This window comes from Protopterus annectens, chromosome 9.part0 (assembly GCF_019279795.1).
Source record: "Protopterus annectens isolate FY-2018-M chromosome 9.part0, PAN1.0, whole genome shotgun sequence".
NCBI lineage: Eukaryota > Metazoa > Chordata > Ceratodontiformes > Protopteridae > Protopterus > Protopterus annectens.
In genome coordinates this window covers 1,112,198,616-1,112,226,519 of record NC_056743.1, presented here as the reverse complement: position 1 = coordinate 1,112,226,519, position 27,904 = coordinate 1,112,198,616, and the positions used below count along the sequence as shown (strand labels likewise).

The 27,904-nt window shown below is 41.0% G+C and overlaps 1 protein-coding gene across 1 annotated transcript in view; it reads left to right on the top strand.

The window, feature by feature from the left end:
- The window catches only part of ITGA5 (integrin subunit alpha 5), an 805,866-nt gene that overhangs the window by 704,761 nt on the left and 73,201 nt on the right, over nucleotides 1-27,904 (top strand). Inside the window, exons 23-25 of the mRNA XM_044083969.1 lie at nucleotides 9,158-9,238; nucleotides 17,910-18,012; nucleotides 19,214-19,372. Of these exons, the coding sequence (XP_043939904.1) occupies nucleotides 9,158-9,238; nucleotides 17,910-18,012; nucleotides 19,214-19,372 (343 nt within the window). The remainder of the gene's footprint in view (nucleotides 1-9,157; nucleotides 9,239-17,909; nucleotides 18,013-19,213; nucleotides 19,373-27,904) is intronic.

The following is a 27,904-nucleotide window of genomic DNA, read 5'->3' as shown; positions in this document are numbered from 1 at the left end:
AGTGAGAGGTCACACACCATCAATTCATAAATAGTTGTAATTGACAGAAATGTGGCTTCAAAGCAAAATTAGACAACAGTATTTTATGAATTTGTCCATATGCAGATCAAAGTTTAGTTTGTCGTAACTGACATGATTTTTATTGCTAGTAAGTAGTAAGTTGAAGTCTGAGAAAGTACTAATGTGTTGCATTCAGTGATTACTGGTGAAGCATCTGTAGACTATAATTTAAAAAATAAAAGGGGTAGCAATGTCTCAGTGGAAATGGCATGATCTAATATAAGTAAATATCTGTGCTTTAGAAACTGTAATATGTTTCAGAACTGAAGTTTGCATGTTACATTATGAAGGTGGATACAAGATCACTCGAGTCATACAAGAGTATTACAGTAGACTGAATAAGGAATAATATGGAGGAGGGGTCTGCCAAAATTTCTATAAACTAAAATCCTATGAAAACCCTATGATTTATTTTGTGGGATGTTAACTGTAAAAAGAATAGAAGAAGCTTAATTACTAGAAGAAATTAGGACAAAAATGAAAACAGTAGGGTTTCAGAATCTGTGTTAACATGCCTGTTACTCAGTGGCGCTGTTTTATACAGTAAGAAGGGAAGAGCACTCTGGTTCCTTGTGCCCAAGCGCAAGTCATATAGATGAGACTGAAATGGATTCTGAGGGAGAAAGCAAAGGTTTAAAACAAAATCGACATGGCACCATGATGGCCATTTTATTTTGTAACCGTGTAGAGTGATTATAATGCATTAAAATGCTACAGAATATTAAGCTGTAATAAAAATATGGAGTTTAAGGTAGAGTTTTCCTTTAAGCATTATCTTTGTTCAAAATGGCATTTACATTAAACAAAGATTAGTTAGTTAAATGCTGCAAGAGTTTAAGTACTTTACTCTTTGGAATGATTGCATGTGTGTAGAAGGTTGCTGAACATGGTGGTTTCCATAGGAGTTGTAGCCAAGTCGTATAGCAACCTCATGAACAGCAGCCACCATCCACAGGGTTTAATGGGCAGTGGAGGGGGTGAAGGACAGATGTAGATCCCCAGGCATTTCTTCTGTATCTCACTCACCAACATGTAATTAAGAAACCATTAATCGGTCTATTGTATGTCTTTAGAGTGCAGGAGGAAATTGTTGCGCCTAGAGAAAACCCATCTGAACACAAGGAAAACACACCAACTCTGCGTAGATGGTACCACAGCTGTAAATCTAACTAGAAGACCTCACTCTAAGGTGACAGTGCTACGGTCCCACCCCTGTCCACATAGAGATTATATGTACAGCTAATCTGAACACGCATCTTACCAGGGGAGAAGTGGACACTGTATGTATACACTGATAATTTCTGTGAAGAAAGATGGTCTTCAGTAAGGAGTTTATGCAGAAATCATAAAGAAACACCTTCATGAAGGAAGCCACTGACCCTTTGAGAGATTAACAAAGGGGTGATGTTCTTTGTGTATCACTGTTGCAGTCATTACATTTGGGTTATGCTGCTGGCAGGTTGCCCTCAGCCGGCCTGAATTCCAAAGTCTTGGGTCCTGTGTCGGTTGCTGTCACCTCTTCCCTGACGTCAGGTCGTCAGAGGTGTAAAAGATCCAGCCGACGCCATTTTTAGTCTTTCTTGCCGCGCGGTGCCCAAAGCAGAAGCAGTTCGCAAGTGCCAGTCAGCTGACTCCTGAGATTTTCGTGTTCGAGTTTCAGATCTGAAGTCTTCATTAAAAGCTAAGTACCCCGTTGGGCAAACTTTTTTCTTGCTCCAGTCCGATGTCAGAAAAAGTTAATAATTCTATCTTGTGGGAAGCAAATACCTCATTAAAGACTTTCTTACTGTATTCCTTGCCTAGGCCCTGACCGCGACGTTGCTAGTTGTTGGTTTTGTGCTAGATTTAACCAACGCAGTATTAAGTGTCAGAACGATTTTGCATTAACCTATTTTGGGTGAAGATTTAATTATACAATGTCGTCGGATAGCCATCTGACTACCGGAGTTCATAAAAACGCACAGAAAAAGAAAAGGACAGGCAGCCGAGGTCCAAAACAGATGACAAAGCTTCTCCTAAGCATGTTGCTGGCTCGCCGGTTCTCAGTGAGGCGCTTTCGCAGCCCCTGATGCCTGCTACTTAGAGTTGCAAGCCGCTACAGACTCCCACGTGGAGCTGGCCAGGCCACTGGAAACTCAAGGTATTGGAGCCTCAGAAACTATTCCCTCAGATGGATCCGGAACTGCTGAGCAGGCATCGGCTTCTGAGGGTGTATTCAGACCTAAAAATTTATATATATAAAACCTACTTCAAAGACTAAGACACCTTTAAAGGCAAAGAAACAAGTTCACCAGTCACAAGGACAGGCCTCCATGCCCAAAAAACAGATGGTCAAAATGGCCAAAGACTTATCTTGATCAGGGGTTCCCATCCCCCTCCTGATGAGGCCTAGGCAAGAGACAGACTATGAATCTTCAGATCTTTTTTCCATTTCTTCTGATTCCTCTTCTGATCAGGAATGTTCTCTTCCCACCTATGAGGATTCTGATGCTGAAGAATATATTCCTTCAGCTTCTCCTCCTGAGGACTACTCTTTTGGGGAAACCTTGCATATCATGAGGGAGCACTTTCACTGGGAGAGCCAAGACTTTTCAGAGTGTAAGAAAGGGCTCAGAGACTTCCTTTTACTACCTCAGCACAGGCCTCTAGCTATCCCACCTGTGTTGGACATTGTAGATTATGTGCTGTCTGAGTCTATTGTAGATGTGCTCTCTGAGTCTAGTCTGACCCCTGACTCTCTTCCTCCAGCTCCTGTTAAGCCGGGCAGATACTACAGGGTCCCTGACTCTCATAAATTTCTTTTCAAAAACCCTTCTGCAGACCCAGAAACTATTTCTCAGGGTCCAAAGAGGGTCAAGGCTTCTACTGCAAAAAAATCCTACCCCCTCTGACAGGGATTCCAGGGCTCTGGATAGATGGGGAAAAAAGGTTTACACATCTACTACTTTGGCTAGAAGGGCTTTAAATTGCCAGTTTCATATGCTCAAATATCAGCAATATATCATAACACTGCTTAAATAGAAAATGATGGCAAATTCTGAATGTGCAGAAAACAAAGAAATGCAGGATTTATTATATGCAGCTGAACAAGTTGGAAGTCTTTGAAATGTGGGTTTGATTCTCTGGAGGCCTCCTGCAGGGCCGCTGTTACGGGTTCTGAAATTAGGAGGCATGCTTGGTTAAAGGAACAAAATCTGCCTGACCATGTTAAAGCAAAATTATTAGATGCTCCTTTACAACATGATACCTTGTTTAGTGTTAAGGCAGAAGAGGTGTTAAAGAAAATGGAGGACAAAGCTAAATCTATGGAAACGGTCAAGGATTTCCTACAGGTGCAGCCACCTAGATTTAGCAGACACTGGCCTACAAAGAATTGGTCCTTTCCAGTCTCAGACAAACCTCAAAGGGGCAGATCCAGACGCCCTAGAGGCAGATCACAGCCACAAGGATCCTACAGGTCTAAGCAGTGGAGTGCTTCTACCTCCAAATGTGGAGAGGACAAATCAGTCTTACAGGAAACAGTCCCAATGACTTCCCCCTGCCTGCGCCAAGCAGTTATCTTCTGGCAGCACCCTAAGGGGGAAAACTAGCACTTTTTTCTCAAAATTGGCTCATTATAACCCAGGACAAATGGGTTCTAGACATAGTATCACAAGGCTACAAGTTTCATTTCCATACTCTGCAAAGGGCAAACGGTTGGCCAGACATGCCAAAAAATCAATGGGCAGAGGCTCAAAAACAAGTCGCACCACTCATGGACACGAGGGCTAGTCAACAAGTACCACAGCAGGAGCAAGGACAAGGATTTTACTCGTGACTGTTCTTGGTACCCAGAAAGGACAAAGCATGAAGAGCAATACTGGACCTATCTATTCTAAACACTTTCCTGAATATACCGAAATTCAAGATGTTGACCTTACAGCAGCTTCTGCCCATGCTGGGCAGCAAGGCTTGGCTAGTGACTTTAGACCTAAAAGAGGCATACCTACATGTCCCAATCAGACAATCATGCAGAAGATACCTCAGGTTCAAGGCTGGCTCAAAGCATTACCAATTTTCAGCACTGCCTTTTGGCTTATCTACTGTGCCCAGGGTCTTCACAAAGTGCCTGGCACCAGTAATTGCTTACTGCAGACAAAGAGGAATACAAATATATCCTTACTTGGATGACTGCCTCATATAAGCTGAGAACAAGGACATTCTACTACAGCATCTGACTTTTGTGATAAAACTCTTAACAGGCTTAGGGTACACAGTCAACAAAAAGAAATCAAAACTAGTACCCTCTCAAGAGTTAATATTCCTTTGTGCAAGCTTAAATACAACTGCCCAGATGGCTTATCTCACTCCAGACAAAGGCAACTGACTACCTATTTCAAGGAAATGACAACAAAGGCCCAGTTATCTGCAAGAAAATTTCTGCAGGCTTTGGGCTTCATGGCATCTTGCATCTTACTAATCCCATATGCAAGACTGCATATGAGGAAAATTCAGTGGTACCTAAAAAGTGTCTGGACACAACATTGCCACAGCCTGGAAACAATGATTACTATAATTCCCTGCCTGCAACAGGAATTTTGATGGTGGGCCATGGCTTGTCACCAAAACAAGGGACAGCCATTCTCACTACCCTCAGCCAGGCAGAGCCTAACGATGGATGCATCAGATTATGCCTGGGGGGGCACACATGGCAGGAAGAGGCATTCAGAGCACCTGGTCCACAAACCAAAAGCATCTACATATCCATCAAAAAGAGATGCTAGCTGTTCAGAATGCCCTGACAGCCTTCTAGGACCTACTTCATCCGGGACAACTACTGATAAAGACGGACAACACCATGGTCATGTGGTATATAAACAAGCAGGGGGGCACACATTCTTACCCCCTTTGCAGACTAGCCATGACTTTGTGGGACACAGCATTAACTTACCAAGTACATCTGCAGGCACAACTCCTGCCAGGAAGGAAAAATACTCTGGCAGACGAACTAAGCAGAAACCTCATGGATCCCCACGAGTGGCACCTGGATCCGCAAGTCTTCAGCATGATAACAATGAAATGGGGACACCCGGACATAGATCTATTTGCCTCTCCTCGAAACAATCAACTAAAAAGATTCTGCAAAAGGACTTATCACAGACAAGCTTGGAAAGTGGACGCCTTATCTTTCAGCTGGACAAACCTATCAGTATATGCCTTTCCTCCACAAGGTACTCCTAAAGGTCAGGCAGGAGAAACCAAAAATGATTTGGATTACCCCAGACTGGCCACGCCAGTACTGGTTTCCGGTCTTAAGGAACTTGTCTCAATGCCCAGCGTGGACCTTACCTCAAATATCTCATCTACTGTCCCAGCAAAACAATCAGATTCTGCACAGCCAACTCAGGACCCTAAACCTGGCAGCATGGCGGATTAATGTAGCCATATAAACCACACCTCTCAGTAAAGCTGGGAGATGGAAGAGATTTTGCGCTTGGAACCAAGCTCAAGGAACTGATACAGCTGTCCCAAATATTCCTCAGATTTTGCAATATTTAACTGAGATGCTGGACAAAGGCCTATCTTTTTCATCAATTAAAATCCATGCCTCTGCCATTTCGGCTCATTACAGTACAAAGCCACCACTCTTTTCTCATCCTTTATTAAGGCAGTACCTCAGAGGAGCCAAAAAGTTAAGGCCTCCAAGGAGAACGCCAATACCTGCATGGGACCTCAATTATGTCTTGGAAAAGCTCACCTTACTGCCTTTTGAGCCAGCTGCTACTGCGGACAAAAAATTCTTATCTTGGAAAACAGCTCTGCTCCTAGCAATAACTTCTGCAAGACGAGTTTCAGAGCTACAGGCTCTCATGGCTATGGAACCCTTTATCATTTTCTATCCAGGCAGGGTCACTCTGAGAACCAACCCTACATTTATGCCTAAGGTGGTATCCAGTGTAGCCCTTAACCAAACAATTCATTTGCCAACTTTTTGTCCAAATCCACAGAACAAGGGGGAGAAAATTCTGCATTCTTTGGACGTACACAGCCAACTCAGATTCTGTTTGGACAACACTAAAGTTTTCAGAAAGAGCAATTACTAGTGGCATATGCCACAGCATCACAAGGAAAGGCTATCTCCAAGCAAACTATTTCAAAGTGGATAGGTCACTGCATTCGTTTCTGCTACTCACAGCATGGCAAACCAGTGCCTAAGGGCATTTAGGCCACATTCAGCCAGAGCTGCAGCCTTTCCTCAGGGGAGTACCAACCAAGGACATTTTAGAGGCTGCTACTTGGAGTTCAGTGCATACCTTTACAAAACATTACAATCTGCCTCTAAATCCAGGACAGGCTTTTCCACTGCAGTTCTGCAGGGCCTGATAGCTGCTCCTAATGCTGTTTAGCTCCAGCCCCCTAACCATAGCTTTGGGACTCACCCAAATGTAACGACTGCAACAGTGAAACACGAAGAACATAGTACAGTTGTGTACACTTACCATAAATGTAGATGTTAGTGTATTCACTGTTGCAGTCCAGGTTACCCACCCGCCACCCCCCTTATTTTTGCTGGAACTTATCTTTACTTCTCTAATCTATGCAACCTAGGTGGTGTATTTGCCTATAGATGAAGGTAAAGCTTATTTTGGTGCATGTATGTTTTATTTACATATTTTAGCCTACCTTTTTGGGCGCACCTGACATCTGGGGCAAGAAAAACTAAATAAAATGGCGTCTGCTGCATCTTTTATACCCCTGACGACCTGACGTCAGGGAAGAGGCGACAGCAACCGACGCAGGACCCAAGACTTTGGAATTCAGGCCGGCTGAGGGCAACCTGCCAGCAGGATAACCCAAATGTAATGACTGCAACAGTGAATACACTCGAACATCTACATTTATGGTAAGTGTACACAACTGTACTTTCCTTAAACCTAGGGATAAATGTAATCCTAGCAAAGTGGTGGTCTTTAAACTTGGGGATAAATTTAATCCTGCAAAACATAACCATTAATAGTTCCTTAATGTTGCTAGGGAGGTCAGCTGTAGTAATGGGGTGATGAAGGCATGTTACAACTGGTGGACTTTAAAAACACCACTAGCCATTAGTTCGGAGAAGTCAAGTCTGTTTGCACATATCTGAGTTGGGAATTTAGGCTGTCTTGCTAATACAAAATGAAATGTGCAAAACATGTAGCTTTCAAGTAAGACAACTGAAATTTAAATGACACTGAAAATTAATTCATGAGAAAGGTTAAAGTTAGTAGGTACTGTTAATGACCCTGGAAATCTGTTTTGAAAGACTAATGAAGAAACTGTTAACCGAGATATTTAATGTAGCCTAATGGAGAGCACAGAACATTTTGGTAGGGGTGTGCCATTAAGGGTTTGTAAGCTCAAGTATGGTGTTGTGGGGAGTGGCCCCATGCCCCTTCACCTGAAAGGGATGTAGGCACATTACCCCCTTCTTCACTGAACTAGTTGTTTGCAAATGTCATCCTAGTAAGGCTGATTCTGAATTGTCAAGGTTTCATCTTTGCATTCTGAATCACAACAATTCTGAAGAGTTGGTCGTGCTAATATGTAGACCAAAATCAAATCAGTAAGCCATTTATTAGTTTTGTGGTCGATAGTGATGGATTATCACCCCACCCCACCTACTTGAAGGACAAATAGATTCATTCATATAATGCATTTCACATACTGTCCCATCCAGAATGAAACTCTACTGCCCATGTACAAATTAAGTTGGTCATTAGTTTATTCACTGCACAGTGTTGCACTATGTTCTGGCTAAAATGTTTTTCTGAAATGTGTCCAATTTGCTGGATAGGTAGACATATTCCTCCTTAACAGGAATGTACATGAAGCCATATAAATACACAGATGCACTCTCTCACATGCACACTCTAGATGTCCTTCTTCCATCAGTATTGCTGTCTAATGCAGTGAAATATTCCAACATTTGATCGGTCCATTAAGTGAGCCTTGTACACCCTTCACAAATTGGGAAGGAGCACAGTGTGCTCATTTTTTGGCAAGGGGGTGGTTTCTTGGGAACCTGTCAAATACACAAACACAAGTGGCTTGATGATGCTGAGAGATACCATGCTGGAACAGTGCTTGTAACATGGTGTGACCCAAACTAAATTGAAGGCTATTTGTTCAGTGACGAGATATTTTTTTTTCATTGTTTTTGAGCTTCATATGTACCTCACGCACGCACTGTAAGGGAGTTACTGCAGTCTTTTTGCTGTTCCCTGGTCATCTCTCTAGGCATCCTCTTACATAGTTATTAAGGCAAACACTGAAAATTTAACACACACTTGCATTAGCTCAGTTGGCAATCAACTTTAGATGTGGAGAATGCTGGCTACTTTAGGTGGTAGTATTTGAAGCTGTAGAGCTTCTCTGTGGAGTGACTGCAGGGAGATGAATTAGATAAAGTAAGACATCTTGTGAGGTACCTCTGTCCTAAGGATGTTTGTTGCGTCTCAGAAGGTATTCTAAAATGGTGAATGTAAAGTAAATGCCCTCTTGTCATTGGGTATCTTCACTGATAAGTCACTTGCTGACTTGACAACATGTTCCTTTTCTATACCATGCATAATACCCGGTTAAATGCAACTGCTCTATCCTTGGTAAGAAATAACTAAACTGGAACCTAATAACATGTCTGTATATACCAAGCAGCTGTGAAGTAGTGGTATTTTATATTCCCTCCTTTGGCCAAAATTACTATGGTTTTTGTATGCTTTCTTTAGTTCTTTTTCTTCTGAGATGTAGTGCAATTTCAGCATAAGGATCGAATGCATGTGAGAGATGAAGGCTACGTAATAAGTGCTGCTGCATGCACACAAGTTGGCAGATTAACACACAAGTCAACAGGTGAATGCCATTATAAAAAGTATGAAAAGTTGGTCTCAAGTCGTCTTGTTGCTGAACTGAGCTAGTACAGGAATGCGAGGTGAAACGATCTGAAAGCCACTGCACCTTATGCACCTGTTCATTCCCAGGGGTTTAATGTGAAGCAGGGCTGGAATGAAGAGTTTGCACTTGTACATCTTTGATTTTTTTTTAAGTATTAACACGCAGTCGCCTATGCTTTTTCTTGCAGTAAGAACCAGAACAACTCTCAGAGTGCGATTGTGGAATATGACTTGCAGGTAGTCGTCAAATCCCAAGTTCTCATTCGTGGGTGAGTATATGGCTGCCATGAATTCCTGTAGCAAAACTCTTGGTTCTCAAGTACTAAAATATGATTTATACTATACGTCTTAAAAATGTTAAGCCACCCTAACCTTTTGTTGTGCCCGTCTCACTTGTTCAATTTTTTATTACTCTGTTAGTTTCACAAAGTGCCTGTTGATTGCAAAAACTACATCAAAAGTAAATTTACAATGGTAAATGTTCAAATGCCATGTTAATTTGCCTAACTTAAGAAATACCTCCAGGCATGGATGTGTGGACTGGTGGCCTTTAGTACTAATAAGAATAACCTCATAAAGGTATGGGGTTCACGTACCACTAGCAGTAACATTAGCGCTTTTGAGAGATGTGTATTGCTGTTACTGTAATGGCCTGTTTCATGTTTATTCATTTTCCATTTTTACTCACCCTAGCATTATAACCACTCCATTTTTAAGTTTTGCCATATGTGAAGTATTGTACATGCAGCAGTGTATTCTAGGGTGGAAAGTGAAAGGCAGTGCAACATATTCACTGAGAAGGTAGTATAAGAACTGCAGTGTGCATGAAAGACTGAAGTACCCGTATCGGTCTGCCGTTTGGTTATAAAGTTATCTGTTGCATAGAAGAACACTACAGAGGCTCTGATCTGCAAACAGATTCTCCAGTCAGTGCACCAGGCATTCTTTTTCTGGATGCCTTTGATTGCATTTTTGAAAGACTCAACAAACAGATGTTTTATAAAAGCACTCCTTGTTCAATATATAGTCCATGAATGAAATGACTCTCATAAAAAAACAGCCCATTCTTTGCTCTGGGCACTGTACAAAAGTCTTATGGTTATCAGCTTGTAAAAAGTCACATGCTGAAGCAGTACTGACCTGACCTAACTCCAGACGGCGGTGAGACTGAAAGTTTGTATGAGTAGTAATTTTGAGTTAAAGATTTTGTTTGGAGCTTCTTGTCCTGCAGGGTTGCAGCTTTATTTTATTTGTTTTATCCTTCCAAATGATCTAAACAAGTGAATGGGGCCAGATGTCCTTTTTCTTGGGGTGAACCTGGGAGCACAAAAAAAAGTTTGTTCAGCTGTAATGTAATGGAATTGAGCTCAGTTAGTTTTTTGCTAAATATTTTTGCTAGCAATTAGCTTTTTACTGTATTATATTTTTTTTCCTTGTGAAAGCACTCAGAGTAATTCTGCAGAATTATAAGTGGGCATTTGTAGATTCTAGTACTACAGCAGTACTCTTAAGCCACATAAACCCTCGTGTTATCACTGAACTGAAAGGCTGCTTTAAGTGCGTCTACCTCGTGTCCAAAAATAACCTGGAACTTAAGCTTGGATTGTAGATTTGGGGAGTAACTTTGACAAGTGTTCAGAGAGAAGTACTAGGAGATTCCTGAGAAGGTTGAATGATTGGAAATGACATCCCGGTCAGTTTTCATTTGTGTAATGTTCCATCATGGTCCATCCTTCCAAAGTGCTTTGATTACCCCAGTCACTGGGGGATTGAGTACGTTTCAAAGTTTGATGCAGGTTTGGAATAAAGGTCAGCAAATTCAAATATCCATGAAATTATGGATGGTAATTTCCCTTTCAAGCTCATTTTATTTACGAATCTCTGGGAGTCCTGGCAAGTCAAAGTAACTATTCCTCCTGGTTTGAACTTAATCTTGTATGGAATTTTGCCAGTAAAGATCTCTGACTGTGAGTTGTCTAATACTCGTGCAGTACAGTTTTTACATATCCTGGGAATTTTGGGGTTTACCTAATGGGTAATGCTCAAATGCATTTGTATCTTTCTTGGTTAGTGAACAATGGGTATTTATCTATTTTTTCCATAGATATACAAATTTCAGCGAGTCACAAAGCCCAAGGGAAAAACATTTCATCGTCCCCACACCTCCAGCAGTGTGTTGTCATATCCTTCCATTTTAGACTTGTATATGGTCTTTATATAGTAAGTGGTATTAAACAGCAAAAAGCGATATTCAACAGTAAAAAGGGAGTTATTGTCACTTTCCCAATTTATGTGCTACTCTTCATGTGGAAGAGAGGTTGGGAGTGTTTCATTAATAGATTTTCCTATTATAATTTTCTTTCCTGGTGTCTTTTTGTGGTATGAAACAAGTGCTACCATTTAGGTTAAAGTAGAGCAGGGGTGGAAGGAGGTAAGAACACAAAACAGAGGACGTATTTCTCTAGCTAAAAAATTAGAGCAGGTATATTATTATTGGGGGTTTTAGGCTAGTAAATTTCCAAGTCTTTTAAAAGTTTTCAGAACTTTGGACAGAATTTGTGAAAGATGCCTTTCCTTCAATATTTATTTCCTTTGTTAAACATGAAAAGCTGACTGGGGTCCCTTTTCAGTGGCAGCCTAGGGAGATGAGCTCTAAAGTGTGACAATTAGCATGGAAGAGTATAATTTAGAAATGTGTTATAGTCACTGTTTACGTAATTATACGAAGTAGGTATCTACAGTTTTTTTTACAGATAGAAGCAAAGCAATGGCTGTCATATTAACAAGTGAGAAGTAATAGCGTGGAAAAGAAGATGTTTAAGAAGTTAGTTGTGTGTACACACAAGCGTGTTGTAGTGTTAGCAGTAGAGTTCATTAACATATTGATAGTTTTGGCACCTCATATGGAGAGACTACCTTGTGGTACACAGAGGACAGAATGAAGTTGATGCTTGGGTGTTAAATTGAATGTCTCCAGGTTAAGAAGTAAGAATTTCTAAAATCTTCTGATGAAAAAAAAAATCTTTTGTTAGGTGAATTATCCTGTTAATCGAATCTCCTCACAGTAGTATTTTGTTCCTGATATAGGCTAAAGTGTAGTTATGCATTCAAAAGAAATTGGTAGCACAGTTAATGTTGATGGGAAATTCCCTTTTCCCTGCCTATGATAAGTGAAGCACTTATGTTATGAGGATTTTTTGTAAGTTGTCAGTGCTGACATAAGATACAAGTGGGGTGTGTGTGTACATATGATGTGTATTATTTATATGTATGCACACATGATCTCTCTTGTATATAAAATCTGTGTGTATGTGTGTATATATATATATATATATATATATATATATATATAGTATAGAGAGATTGTGTGTGTATGTATATATGTATGTATACACACGCAGATATAGATATGGATATATGGATATATATTTGAGAGAGAGTGTTTTGTTAAACTGGTCGGCACCTTTTATTCCTTTGGGGAGCTGACGAATCATGGAAAGTTATTTCTGCAAGTTTGCTTATCCGAAGGGTTAGGAGAGATGGCATTAAGCAGTAAAAATTTTTAAGAAATGAATGGAATTGTTACTTTCTGTCCTGTATAGGAAAGTGTAAGAAATGTAGTTTATGCTACTTAAGGAATTTTTTTTTTTACTTAACATTGTACAAAGTAGGAAAGAGTAGCCTTCAGTCTTCCCTGTTCAGGAAGCATTTAAGTGTCTAATAAGGGTCTCCATGAGTGGGAAGCTGCAGGGAAAATTTTTCAGAGGAGCAGGATTTCCAAGATTAAGTCCATGAACCAGTCTGCACATGTACAAAATAAATGCACCTTTTCCGAAATGTAGATCTTGAACTAGTATGTATAAGGTTTGATTCACTTGATCTTGCTCATCATTGACTTTTTGTTGTGTACAATTTTAAAGTTTTCTTTTACATGTTTGATTTTTGATATTTAATAAAACTGTTATTACAGACCTCTCTTGTTTCCAGGACATGGACTTTGCTGATCAGTTACTTTTGTGTTGCTGGCTGACATGTTTAGCTTGCATAAGTTTGATATCAAGTGGCATGGATTGGCTGCATCTCCAGTTCAGAAAGTAATGGTGATGAGACATTAACGAATGGAAAATAAACACTGACTTTTTGCTGACCACATCTTTTCTTGTACTGTCTGTGTGGTATCGCATTCCCCTCCTGCCTTGGTGGCGTCACTTACAGTGGGGAAAAGCAATAACAGCACTGATGTAGTAAGGAGCTTCGATGACTATTCTCCAAGGAAATAAGTATAGATGTGTGAAGTAGTTAAACTAAAATCTGGGCACTATGTTAAGCAATTGGAAACATCTTTAATAGGTATAAATGTCTATACTATTCAGTGATTAGTAGCTTTCTGTACCATATTATCTCTTCTAGTGCACGGACCCCTTGTTCTATAGATGTATTTGGATGAGCTCATATCCATTTTCAGCTAAAGTGATAACTGTTACATCATACGTGATCATATTTAAGGCCTGATTATTTATTTGGTAGTTAGCTTGGGTTTACCTTTCAAAATGCCATGCACTGTGTACGTAATTACGTTTGACTCTCTGGTATGGTGCCTTTCGTAAATACCATTTGTTGCCTCACCTGATTTATTTTGCATCTTGTATTTGATGTCCACCACTAGTGTAATAGTTTGCGGCTTTTTGATGGACATGCTAGGTGTTATAGCAAGCATGAGACTTCTTACCAGTTATATGGAGCATGCAAAAAAACTCTAGTCTGATAACATGAAATGTACTCTAGCAATTGTGCAGCAGTGATTTTTTTTTTCCTTTGATTTTCAGTGCTTACCCAAACTTGTGAAGTGCTTTCATCTTGACTTTGTCCTTCTGGTTCCCTGATCATTCTTGGCTTATTGGCTTTTGCTAATGTCATCCCCTCTGTCACCTATTAACTTAAGACCAAGGCTGATGTAGTGATAAACCAGAAGTTAGAAAATAAAAGTTGAATAACAAAAAAAATTCCAACTCCAAGAACATCAGTACTTTATTGCAGGAAAGCTTTCGGATATAAAACCTTCAGTGCCTTATACAGCTTGTAACATTCTTTTTGTTTTTGTAAAACAAGACTAAAATCATGTGAGCATGGCCAGCTAATCACATCATGTCTACAATAATTCAATTAACATTTTAGCTTAGAGATATAGCAGTTCCTTAAAAAGCTTCCTTAATAAGTACTCAGACATACTTTCAGCTCAATTTATAAATACATACTAGAACCATATACTTAATAAATCTATCAGGCTAATAAAATATTTATTACAAAAATTTTTTACATGTTCAAATTATTTGCACATATACCAAAAATACATATATATGTATATACACACATTTAAATACCTAGTGCAGTTGCATTTGTCTAGTTGCTAAAACTGACTTAATACCAACCATGTTATTCAACCCTGGTAATACAGCTGCTTTCAGTCTTAAGATCCATGCATATTCTTTATTCTCCACAGAGTTAACATCACCCCCTCTTACTTGCGTTTATACACTGTTTCCATCAGCCTAAATTTGAAGGTGTGCTCAGTACCTTTCTCCAGAATATTCTTACTTAATGCATTCTGCTGTATTTGTGTATGTATCTCTGACTTATGTTCTGTTATTCTTTCCTTTAGTTCCTTGTACTTTTCCCAACATAAAATGAAGGGTATTTTAGGCAGGTAGCAAGATATATTACATATGTAGGACTGCATGTTGCTGTACATTTGAAAAAATATTTATTTGAAACTGGATGGATGTACATATTGTTGTCCTTTATAAAAGTATCAGTACAGCAGCTGCAGTTCAAACATGGACGTGTGCCTGCTGTATATATTTTCTGAGCTCTCTTCTGATGCCTAAAATCTTTATAATACAATTGCATTTTTAAGTTCTGTAAATTCCTATATGTAAAATCTGGCTTATTATGAAGCATCTGATGTAGTGCTGGCATAGCCATCAAAACATTCCAATTATTCTCAGTTTTCACTACTTCCCTAGTCTTACTATAAGTAGTTGGATATCTGACCTTATTTTCTTATTTATTCACTATACTACAGGTAAAAGTAATGTCTTTCAGCTTTTCCCGGTTACAGGTCGCCACAGCAGAACTCCAGTCCGCTCATGATTGGCAGTGGATTTTTACGGTGCCAAGTTGCCAGCCCAGTGCCCAACCTTCAAATAAGGCACACCCATTCACGCACGCACCTACCTGCATGTCTTTAATGTCACTCGACTGCGGGGAGGACATGCAGACTCTCCACACACAAGGTGCTCCAGCCGAGAATCGAATGGGAGAACCTCTTGCTGTGAGGCGACAACACTAATCGCTGCACCACCGTGGCCTAAATCGCTATACTACAGGTATAATCACTATTAAAAATAGGTTTTATTAGTGCTGTTCTACTATTACAAACTTCATTTAGTAGCTCATCCACCATAGATTTTGCATATCTTCTCTCTCTAAATTAATTTGCAGTGGCTCCCTGTCGCTTTGAAAAATAATGGCCACTCAACCGCACAACGCACACACACACACACACACACGCGCACACATATTGAGAGTGATCAAGCGATGTACTTTAAATATTCCTCTAATAAACTTAAGAAACTTGCTAGAATAGCACAGTTTCTGTTGTCATGCATTCCACACAGAGTGATCGTGATCCCCTGGCAGCAGCAGCATCTCCTAAAAGGTTTCCATGCCTCTCAAAGTCTTGCCACAAGAAATCTGGACAGAGCCACAAATAACTGGGACAAATTAACAAAAATTGGGAAGGACTTTAAATATTGCTCTTCTAAATTTGCTAGAATAACATGGTTCCTGTTAACATGCATTTTCCACACACACACACACACACACACACACACACACACACACACACACACACCTCTCAACTGTGCAGATTTTCACAAAATGCCCTGACTTTTGCCTCATAGTTTTGGTCTGTTTATTGTGGTTTTCTGGCAAATCATTGGGCTAAAGTCAGAAAAAATACAGACAGTTGAATTTCAGACTTCACACCCTTCAGAAAATTTATGCTAATGGCAACATCTGTTACTCTAACAATTTTCTAAGTTTGTAAGAACAATATTTTAAAAAGTGTCCATATTTTGGGCCTTTGTGCCCCATTATTTATTGCTTTGTCCAGATTTCTTGTTGTAAGAGGTTGAGAGAGCTTATGCACACAAACACACATCAAGAGCAAGCGAGCAATTCCAACAAAGGAACAAAAATAGGGACAGATTTTAAATATTGCTCTTATAAAGTTAGTTATTTTATATTTAGTATAATAACTATACATATAAAACTTTATATGCTGTTAGGTTGGGAGGGTGACCTAATAGTTAAGGTGCTTGCCTTACAAACGCAAGGTGCAGGGTTTGAGACTCATAAGGGTTAATTGGCTAGGCTTAAAAATGGCTCACAAGGGCAGTTAGCCTAGTACTAATCTATGAACCTATGAATCAACAGTCTTGTCCCAGATGATGCAGGGGTCTGTATGTTTGGGTTGGGAGGGTGGCCTAATGGTTAAGGTGTTTGCCTTACAAACACAAGGTGCAGGGTTTGAATCTCACAAGGGATACTTGGCTAGGCTTAAAATGGCTCCCAAGGGCAGTTAGCCTAGTACTAACCTATGAACCTATAATCTTCATTTTAGGGGTCAAATAGGTTTTGTGGTTCCTGATGAATTTTATTTGATGGGAGAGGGGTAAAATGGCTCTTTTGATAGTGAAGGTTGCAGACCCCTGAACTAGACAAATGCAATTGCACTAAGTATTTAAATGTGTGTATATACATATATATGTATTTTTTGTATATGTGAAAATAATTTGAACATGTAAAACATTTTTGTAATAAATTAAGTGTATGGTTTTAGTATGCATTTATAAATTGAGCTGAAAGTATGTCTGAGTACTTTTTAAGGAACTGCTATATCTCTAAGCTAAAATGTTAACTGAATTATTGTAGAGATGATGTGATTAGCTCTCTGTGCTCACATGATTTTAGTCTTGTTTTATAAAAACTGAAAGAATGTTAGACTGTGTAATGCACTGAAGAAGGATTTATATCCGAAAGCTTTGCTGTAATAAAGTATTGATGTTCTTGGAGTTGGATTTTTTTTTTTGTTATTCACCTATTAACTTATTGCCAACTAGCTAGCCACTTCTTTTCCCGTTCTAACAACCTACAACTGCACTGGTGTGAGGAACAGCCTGATGGTGCACCCTTATACAGGTGGGCAGGCTATAAAACGTCCTACATTCCTTAGAAACAGCCTCACTGCTAAGAGGTACCTGCAGTGCTGAGCCTAGTGGTGTGTATTTATGCAGATACATGCACACACACATACACATACACACACACACACACACACACACACACACACACACACACACACACACACACACACACACATATAGATATATATATATATATATATATATATAGAGAGAGAGAGAGAGAGAGAGAGATACACACACAAGCTGCATTTTCTAGGCAGCTTGAAGCACCTCTTCAACAAATTTTTTGTGTTATCTGATCTTTATCAGGCAGCAGCTACTGAGAAGGCGAAGCTCGCATCTCCCTTTTCTGATTTAGGTGTGCTGGCCACAGCCATTCAGTCCAATCAACCTTGCACCAGTGCTGTGCTCCAACCTGCGTTGCTGGAGCCATGTTCAGGGCTCCATCTTTCTGCAGTACAGACCTAAGTTGTGTCTTATGATTGATGCAAGTTAATTTCCAAGAAGGGTGTTTGGGATTTAGGTCAGTTCCACTGTTTGCCTTAAAGCAGTAATACTGTCGTCAGTGTTTTGTTCCTAGCTTGCTATCCAGTTGTATGTCCCTCATTACGTCAATAGTGGTAGACGGCTATAAGCTAGAAAACTAACTGATCATGTGTGTTTTTTCCTGCAGTGTCTCGCGGCCAGAGCGTATTGAAATCCCATTGCATCAGAAACTCATAAAAAATCCTGTGAAGGAACAAGACATTGGTCCAGAGTTGCAGCATATTTATGAGGCAAGTAACATTGTTAGAAAATGAGTGACTAACAGGTGTGGAGAGAAGTAGAGAGAATGGTACTTTGTAGAATTCATTCTGGAGAATGAAGAAAATGCAGTTCACCCTCTTGTTTTTCATTTTGGTGTAACTGGGGCAACAACATTAGCAGCTACGTTGCAGTATATAATCACTTCACTTTGTCTGATTACATTGTGGTTTCCCCCACCTCTATCTTGTGATTCTGTTTTTTTAACCTTGTATATGCAAACTATGTGCTGACTACTGTTCACTTAGATATAAATTTTTTTAATTACTGCCGTCTTTCTGGAAAATAACTCGCTGTATAGTACCATGAAAGACTGACAAGAGTGTTGGTATGGGAAATAGGTATGCTAAGCAATGTACAGAAGTAGCTGTCTGTCATCTTCCCTGCATATTGCCAACCCTCCTGACTGAGCATATGTGTAGCAAGCTTACAGTAGTTGTATACATGTCAACTCTGGGATTGCTGTTTGAGGTGAAATTAGAATGCACACAGGTTAATACATTTATGTATGTATATTTTTAATTTGCCCCAACATTTTACTGGTGCTGCTTCTGAGGGTTTCACTTGCTCCAATTCATAGTGTGTACTGCAATTTAATTTAAATGTTCCATGTACTGTGCTACAGTTTCTGGAAGTGGGGACCGGTTTTCTCTGAGAAGGAAAGCTAACGTTCTCATTTCATTTGTTTAATTCCCTTATTTAAATTACTAAGATCTAGTCATCACAAATGTAGTAGTTCTTTAAAAATATGAAGCTGTAGTTTTCTGTCAGTACACCACATCTCCTCACAGTATGTGGAGCTGTGCGTTGCCCACCACTTTGCTAGTTGCAAGATGCCAATGAGCGTGATTCAGAATTATGTTTTTTTTTTTTTTTGTGAAAATGTTAATTGGCAGGTTTCCTGCTACTGGAAAGCAACAACCCACGAGTGTAGTAGTTTTATTTTCCATAGTCATTCTTTGTGTTGTCTGAACTATAGTTATACCATGAACAAGGGGACTGCAGGTAACTGGAAGCCTCCTTATCCATACAGCCATATATTTGTTTAATGCGTAGAAGGTTTCTGATATTTACATTCCTCTGTGCTGTCAGACCACTGATGTAAGTAGTTTTGAAATGTAGAGCACCTAGAACTACATATTAATTTGATCAAATGTTTTCTTTCTCTTTTAGTTAGGAAATGAAGGACCCAGTTCAATTAGCCAGACTGTTCTGGAGCTGAGTTGTCCTCTGAAATTCCAAGGCTCAGACCTGCTGTACCCCATAGAATACATAACACAAGGTCCCATAAACTGCACATCCAACACCCCAGTCAATCCTCAACATTTCAAGGTAAGTGACAACCATTACAGCACTGCACAAAATTGAGAGAATGGTTTTCATTTTGGTCTGATACTTAAAACATGAATAGATCAGATTGTTGGATTTGAGGTGGCATGTAGTGGTTTGAAATAAAGGATTGTCATTTTGTATACGTTTCTCCCAAAGTTTTTGAAGCTGATCTTAAAGTTAGTTTAAAACATCTGGCAGACAATGTTTCATAACATTGTAATAAGGAAATAACATTCTGCTTTGTAGTGGAACACTACATTTAAATGCTTTGCTAATAGAGGAATGTAGCCTCTTTGACACACAGCTGCCTTTTCACTGTACATGTGTAAAGTTAGTATACAAATTGGTCAGAACATAACAGCATGACTTGGTTTAATAAATAATGTAAACAGCATTTTTTTTAAATGATTTTTTTTTTTGAATGGCATAGCACACACCCTTTGTTCCCCATAAAGTAGAGTTACTTGTACGGTTTCATCACAGTCGTGCCTTTTTGCTTTTTACATTTTGAGTCCGCATGTCAGATGAGGTTCTCTTGTCCACACCTTGGTGTGAATTACCTTACTGGTTCAAGCAGATTTAGCAGAAAAATTCTATAACTGAAAGAATAGCCGTGTCAAATACTGTTGCAGCAAGTTTCATCTGGTTCTTAAAGTGGACAGAAATGGCCATTACAAAATGGCTCCTAAAAATATCTCTACTATGACAGCGTATATGTTGGTGACAATTTACACATTCTTGCAGTGTGTTTGTCTTTGCTGCCTACAGTACATTTCCCCTCCTGTGATCAATTGGACTATTAATTCCCCCTTGTGGAGAGAGTACATTTTGTGTTTGTTGTACTGATGCTGGCACGGGTTTCCACCCAAAGTAGCCAGTATGTCTACTCAGTTGTATCCAAGCATGCTATACATTCTTTTCTTAGGAGCCTCTGCAGTCATATATGCCCCTCGGAGGGTTGCTGTTAGCTGCACCTTGCTAAGCCAGGTGCATTCCTCTTCATTTCTGCATGCTGTATTTATGCCTGAAGACCTGCTTTAGTCTTCTGTAGACTAAACGCCCTTCCTTCCAGGATGAGTGAGCTGATACTTGCACATTTTCACTATGTGGTTCCTCCATCATCCAGCCTGCTTCTTGAACTTGGCTCATTGGTGTCCTAGTGCTTTGTGAATTGCCACAGAGGTGACTGGTATTGCACGCATGTCCAGTCCATTTATCTTAAAACTGGAATCCATGAGGGAACATGAATAAAGTGACATTCCCTTAATTCTTAGTACTGCAGAGGGTTTACAGCAGTATTAGTGGTTATGTCCGAGTATAATTAGGAGGTGGTAAGAACAGGCAGAGATGTAGTGAAGTTACATATGTGTTCAGCTGCCGGGGACCTTGGGATGTAGTCTTTTGCATAACTACTCCTTTGTTGCTTTAGCAGGTTGAGGACTGGTACATTCATAGTGTTCTGCTGAATTCTGAGGCTTGTAACAGAAATCATCCTTTAATTCTATGCATTAGATAGTACCAGAAGGCAAACTGGCTTTTTGGAGAGGATTTATTTATAAAGAATATTTCCTTTATAAATGCCCCATCTTATGTGCCTTAATCTGCGCTTGTAGGGAATAAATTTGCTCTCTCTACAGATGATCATAAGATAGCTTCTCTTTCCATGAGGTGAGAGGTTGGGAAAATCCAGGCTAGGCAGAATAGAGATTACTTTCATCAGGTAAGAGAGGGTACTAAAAAACTAAAAGCAGTAATGATGGCAGGGAGAAAATGTGAAATTGGCTTATGGCTAGCTCTACACTGGTGGCAGCAAAGCTAGTGCTTACCTTAACATTGCTTCAGGAGGACTCCATATATGTCAACTAAATTAAATGAATGATACTGGACAAGGGCTGAATTGTTAAACAATGCCATTGTTAAAACAGCTGCAGGTTACTCTCACTGAGCCCATTTGGTACAGAGTAGAAGGGTTTCATACAGACATCTAGTGAAGGTGGATTTTTTTTTGTTGTCTTGTTTTAGTGTTAACATTTCATCACCCATAACACATGCAAGCTGGGGGAGCTGTGTTGGTGGGTTGGACTTGCCGAATACTGGATGCTGTGTATAGTATAGGGAAGGTTTTGGTTGTGCTGAGGGGGAAAAGGCATGGTTGTGGTTGATACTCTGAATGAAAAGAAATTTAAAGAAAAATGTTATACTCTGGCTGCCAAAATACAGTGGTACTGGCAAGAGTCTGAGAGCCTGGTTTCAACCTGACCACTACCTGAAAGTTTAGAGAAACTTATTCTATCCACCATGAGAGTTCTTTCCTAGTTAAGGTTAACAGTGGTAAGGGGCACTGCAATAAATGTGCATGGTGACACTGGAGACCTGTCTTTTTATTAACACCACTTTCGATGAATTCCATTTCAGTTAAAATGTTTCACTGAAGCCAATTTCAACATTTGTGGGAAATTCTCACTGTCGTGTGACCTTGGAGTAGGTATTTTTTGGGAGGAGACACCCCCCTCCCACATGACTGTTGCAAGAGATAGGGGACTTGCTTGCTCCCTGTAACAAAAAAAAATAAATGATGTTCTTCATCTCACATTGCTGCAGTCATAACCTGTGGGTAGTCCGCTGTCCTCGGTCGGCCCGAATACCAAAGTGTTAGGCTGGCGTCGGTCATGGTCGCTTAGATCTGACGTCAGTACGCCGTAGTACTAAAGCGCATGACCGACATCATATCCTCAGTCTTTCTTGCCGCATGGTCCGAAGCAGAAGCAGCGTTTGCAAGTGCCGTTCGGCATCCTGAAATTTTCGTATTCTGAGTTTCAGACCGAAGACCAAGTTGGGCTAAGTACCCCGTTGGGGAATATTTTTGTCTTTTCTTGCCTCAGTTAATTCCGGATGTCAGAAAAAGTGAATAATTGTATTTCTTGTGGGAAACAGATACCTCATAGGGATTACCACTCTCTTTGTATTCCTTGTTTGGGGCCTGAGCACGACGTAGTTGGGTGTCGCTTTTGTGCTAAATTTAATAAGCGCACTATTAAGCGTAGGTTAGATTGTGCTAGGCTTGTCTTCGGTAAGCGGTGTAATTATAATATGCCGTCGGATCCTCCAACGCCCGCTACCACGAAGAAGCACAAGGAGAAATCTTTGAAATCCAGGCAGGATGAGTCGTCCGTTCCGGACGCCGGTTCTTTAGAGACCACGGTGGAATCTGTGGATCCGGCCGAAGTTTCTGTTGAGTCTCAGGAGGAACCTTTAGTTTTGCAAGATGTGGCCTCTCAGGAGTCAGGTCAGGCTGAGGGGCTCTCAGGTGGCTGTGCTCCCTTCTTTGCATAAGGTGGTTAGGCCTTCTCCCTCTGTTTCTAAGGTACCTTCTAAGGCCAGGCCTGGTTTATCTTCCTCTGGTGTCAGTCCTAGTTCTGCAGGTTCTGTGCCTAAAAAACACATGCTTAAAATGGCAGAAGATTTAATTACCTTAATTAGAGGTTCTATGCCCCCTCCAGATAAGAGGCCTAGGGTGGAGCCAGAGGTGGAAGGATTGGAGCATTCTTCAGATTATTCAGTCTTCGGCTGAGGACATTCAGGATTTTCCCCCTTATTCTGATTCTGACGCAGAGGATTCTAGTCCCTCTGCTTCCCCTCCAGAGGATTTTTCTTTTTCAGAAACCCTGCATTCTATGAGGGAGCATTTTAAATGGGAAGGTCAGGATTTCTCAGATTCCCGAAAGAGGCTTAGGGAATTCTTGTTTTTACCTCAATATAGGCCCTTGGCTATACCTCCGGTCTTAGAGGTTGTACAGGATGTTTTCTCTGAGGCTTCACTTAATCCAGACTCTTTGCCTCCTGCCCCAGTTAAGCCAGACAGGTATTACAGGGTGCCTGAGGCTCATAAATATTTGTATAAGAGCCCTAGGGCTGACCCTGAAACTATTAGCCAGGGACCTAAGGGTGTCAGGGCTTCTGTTGTAAAGAACCCAGTTCCTATGGATAAGGACTCTAGAGCTCTGGACAGGTGGGGTAAAAAAGTGTATACCTCTTCCACACTTGCAATGAGGGCTTTACATTGCCAGTTTCATATGCTGAAATACCAGAATTTTCTTCTTAGTCAATTGAAATCTAAGGTGGATGCTTTAGCAGAGGGCATAGAGTGTAAAGAATTACAGGATTTGGTTCATGCCTCTGATCAGGTGGGTAAGCATTCCTTGCAGTGTGGTTTTGATGCTTTGCAGGCCTCTTCTAGGGTGGCTGCCACTGGATCAGTTATTCGTAGGCACGCCTGGCTTAAGGATCAGAACTTGTCAGAGCATGTTAAAGCTCGAATTCTGGATGCTCCCCTTCAGTCTGAAGTTTTGTTTGGTTCTCCTGTGGAGTCAGTCTTGAAGAAAATGGAGGACAAAGCTAAGTCTATGCAGACTGTTAAAGATTTCTTACAAGTGCAGCCTCCTAAATTTAGCAGAAATTGGCCTACTAAGGGATGGGCTTACCCTTCTTCTGATTTACAGTCTAGGGGCAGATCTAGACGTGGTAGGGGCAGAGCTCATGCACAGGGTTCTTTTAGGCCTAGGACGTGGAGTTCCCCTGCGCAGTCTGCTGGTGAGGGCAGGGGCCAGTCCTTTCGTAAGCAGACCCAATGACCTGCATCTTCAGCTGCCCGATCCTTTTTGCCTGGCAGCTCCTCTAGGGGGAAAGTTAGCACTTTTCAGGCAAAATTGGCTTTTAGTCACCCAGGACAAATGGGTGTTGGACATTATAAACCGAGGCTACAAGTTTTATTTCCACACATTGCCCCCTTTCAAAGGCATGCCAGACGTTCCTCCTCAGCAAAAGGCAGAGGCCCACAAACAGATTTCTTTACTTCTTCAAATGGGAGCTATCCAGCAGGTGCCTCCATTAGAGGTGGGCCTAGGATTTTATTCTCGCCTGTTTCTTGTACCAAAGAAGGGGGACACTTGGAGGCCGATTCTGGATTTGTCTATTCTCAACACATATCTGGACATTCCAAAATTCAAAATGTTGACTTTGCAACAACTTCTACCTATGCTAGGCAAAGATCATTAGATGGTAACTCTGGATCTCAAGGAGGCTTATCTTCATATTCCTATCAGGCCAAGCTGCAGGAGATTCCTGCGTTTTCGGGCTGGGACTTTACATTATCAGTTCTCTGCATTGCCCTTTGGCTTATCTACTGCGCCCAGGGTATTCACAAAGGTTCTGGCTCCGGTGATAGCCTTCTTCAGGTTAAGAGGAATACAGATTTATCCTTACTTGGACGATTGCCTGATTCTTGCTCAAGACAAAGACAAGCTACTTCACCATCTTCAGTATGTTATGGCAGTGTTAAGGTGCCTAGGGTATTCTGTGAACGAAATAAAGTCCAGTCTAGTACCCTCTCAGGACATGTGCTTTCTGGGTGTGAGACTGAATACAGCCTCTCAGATGGCGTTTTTGACCCCGGACAAGCAAAGAAATCTTTCCCTTTACTTCCAACAATTGTCTCACCTGTCCAGGCTGACTGCAAGGACAGTCCTTCAAGCCTTGGGGTTCATGGCATCTTGTATTCTGGTGCTTCCCAATGCCAAACTGCATATGAGGAAGTTACAATGGTATCTCAAGAGTGTATGGACGCAACACTGCCACGATTTGGACACTGTCATTCAGATAATACCTTGCATTCAAAAGGAATTTTTGTGGTGGGCTCAGGAATGTCACCTAAACAAGGGACTCTCTGTGACCCGACCAGAGGCGAGTCAGATCTTAACGACAGATGCCTCGGACAAGGCTTGGGGAGCACACCTCAATGGAAAATGGGTTCAAGACACATGGCCTGCCAGACTTCAGCATTTACATATCAACATGAAGGAGATGTTAGCAGTCCAATTTGCATTGATGGCCTTCAAGGATCTACTACACCCAGGACAAGTGTTGATTCAAACAGACAACACAACTGTCAATGTGGTACATCAATAAGCAAGGGGGAACCCATTCGTACCCACTTTGCAGGCAAGCTATGATTTTGTGGGAGACGGCTCTCAGTATGCACCTCACTCTTCAGGCAAGGTTTCTGCCAGGAGCACAGAACTCCTTAGCGGATGTTTTGAGCAGACAGATGGTGGATCCCCACGAGTGGAAACTGGATCCTCATGTATTTCGACAGTTGACAGTGTTTTGGGGGACTCCAGACATAGATCTGTTCGCTTCTCCACTAAATTTCCAGCTGCCAAAGTTTTGCACAAAGATGTTTCATCCAAAAGCTTGGAAAGTGGATGCTCTATCATTCAGTTGGAACAACCTTCACGTCTATGCCTTTCCTCCTCTGCCTCTTCTTCCCAAGGTGCTCCTGAAGGTCAGACAGGACAAGCCCTCCATGATTCTTATAGCTCCAGATTGGCCACGTCAGCACTGGTACCCTCTGCTGAGGAGTTTAGTACGGGAGCCTCCTTGGCCTTTGCCAGCAAGTCCACACCTTTTGTCCCAGGCAGGCAATCATTTCCTCAATGTCAGGATACAGTCCCTGCATCTGACAGCCTGGCATATTCTGTTCTAGACCCTGGAGGGTCGCAGCTTCCTCAACAAGTTTTGAATGTTATTTTGGAGGCCAGACGGCCTAGTACAAGGAAGGTTTATGCTGATAAATGGAGGAGATTTTTTCTTTGGTGTAAAGCAAAGGACTTTGATGTTTCAGTACCTAATTTGAGTGTTTCACTTCAGTATCTTACAGAATTACTGGACAAAGGTTTGTCTTTCTCCTCTGTAAAAGTTCATGCTGCAGCCATTTCTGCTCACTATGACTGTGACCCACCATTGTTCTCTCATCCTTTGTTTAAGCAATTTCTTAGAGGGGCAAAGAACATAAGACCCCCACGTAGAGCTCCTACTCCTTCCTGGGATCTCAATTTTGTGTTGGAGAAACTCACTTTATCTCCTTTTGAACCTGCAGCTACAGCTGAGTTGAAGTTTTTGTCTTGGAAGACAGCTTTTTTGTTGGCCATTACGTCTGCTAGAAGGGTATCTGAATTACAGGCTCTATTGGCAGTTGAACCCTTCCTAATTTTTCATAAGGATAGGGTCTCTTTGCGTACTAACCCTACTTTCATGCCTAAAGTGGTCTCAAATGTGGCCTTGAACCAGTCTATTCATTTGCCTACTTTTTATGCTGATCCCCAAAATAAAGGGGAAAAGATTTTGCATTCTTTGGATATCCACAGGCAGTTGCGTTATTATTTGAGCAGAACTAAAGGGTTCAGACAGTCTCAACAGTTGTTTGTTTCTTTTGCTTTGGGTTCTCAAGGGAAACCTGTTTCTAAACAAACTATTTCTAAGTGGATTGGCCATTGTATTGCTTTTGTTATTCTCATCATGGTAAGGAGATTCCGGCTGGAATCAGACCTCATTCCACTAGGGCTACTGCCACTTCTACTGCCTTTCTGAGGGGTGTAGCTACTAAAGATATTTTGGAGGCAGCTACTTGGAGTTCAGTGCACACTTTTTCTAAGCATTACCATCTCCCTCTTTATTCAAAATCTAGGGCAGGGTTTGCCACTGCAGTTTTGCAGGGCATGCTAGCAGCCCCCAATGCTTTATGATTTTACCAACCTCCCTTTACTTTTGCTTTGGGATTCTACCCACAGTTTATGACTGCAGCAATGTGAGATGAAGAACATAGTACAGTTTTGTACCTACCATAAATGTAGATGTTCGAAGATCCACATTGCTGCAGTCCAATTTTCCCTCCCTCCTTCCCCACTGTAGTTTGGGGTGGTTGGGTGGTTTGGGTTGTAAATATTGTTGTACATGGGTGGTTGGATATTTTTCCTGTTTTTTGGCTTTGGCCTTTCTTTTTAGGGCCTTCTGACATCTGGGGCAAGAAAGACTGAGGATATGACGTCGGTCATGCGCTTTAGTACTACGGCGTACTGACGTCAGATCTAAGCGACCATGACCGACGCCAGCTTAACACTTTGGTATTCGGGCCGACCGAGGACAGCGGACTACCCACAGGTTATGACTGCAGCAATGTGGATCTTCGAACATCTACATTTATGGTAGGTACAAAACTGTACTTTTTCAAATTTGCTGGAAGTGATTTTGTCAAAATATTTTCACATAAACATGATTCAGCTAAAGTGGTGTCTATCAGCATGATTCCCTGGCATCACCCATTTCTCTTCTACTACTGCACATTCATTACATGAAGTTCTGCCAGGAGGACCATCAGTATGAGAGGCCATGTATCCCATAACACCGAGGAACACACTTTCAGACATCTTAAACTGCCAGTCTTTCTGAGTACTGTGAAAAAAAAATGGATCTTGTTTTGTGGAATGAATATTCCCTGCCTCTGTGGTATAGCAGTGCCCCTAGAAGTAACATATCTTGTAGGAGAATAGGGGAACTTTTGAAAATTTATAGATGGTCTGAAGGACTGGAAATAGATGACTGTGGTTTTGGTAGCCTTTTGTATCTTCACAAAAGACATAGGCTAGATTGACAGTCATTCAGATGTGGATAAATGTGAACTCCCGTTGGCCTCGGATA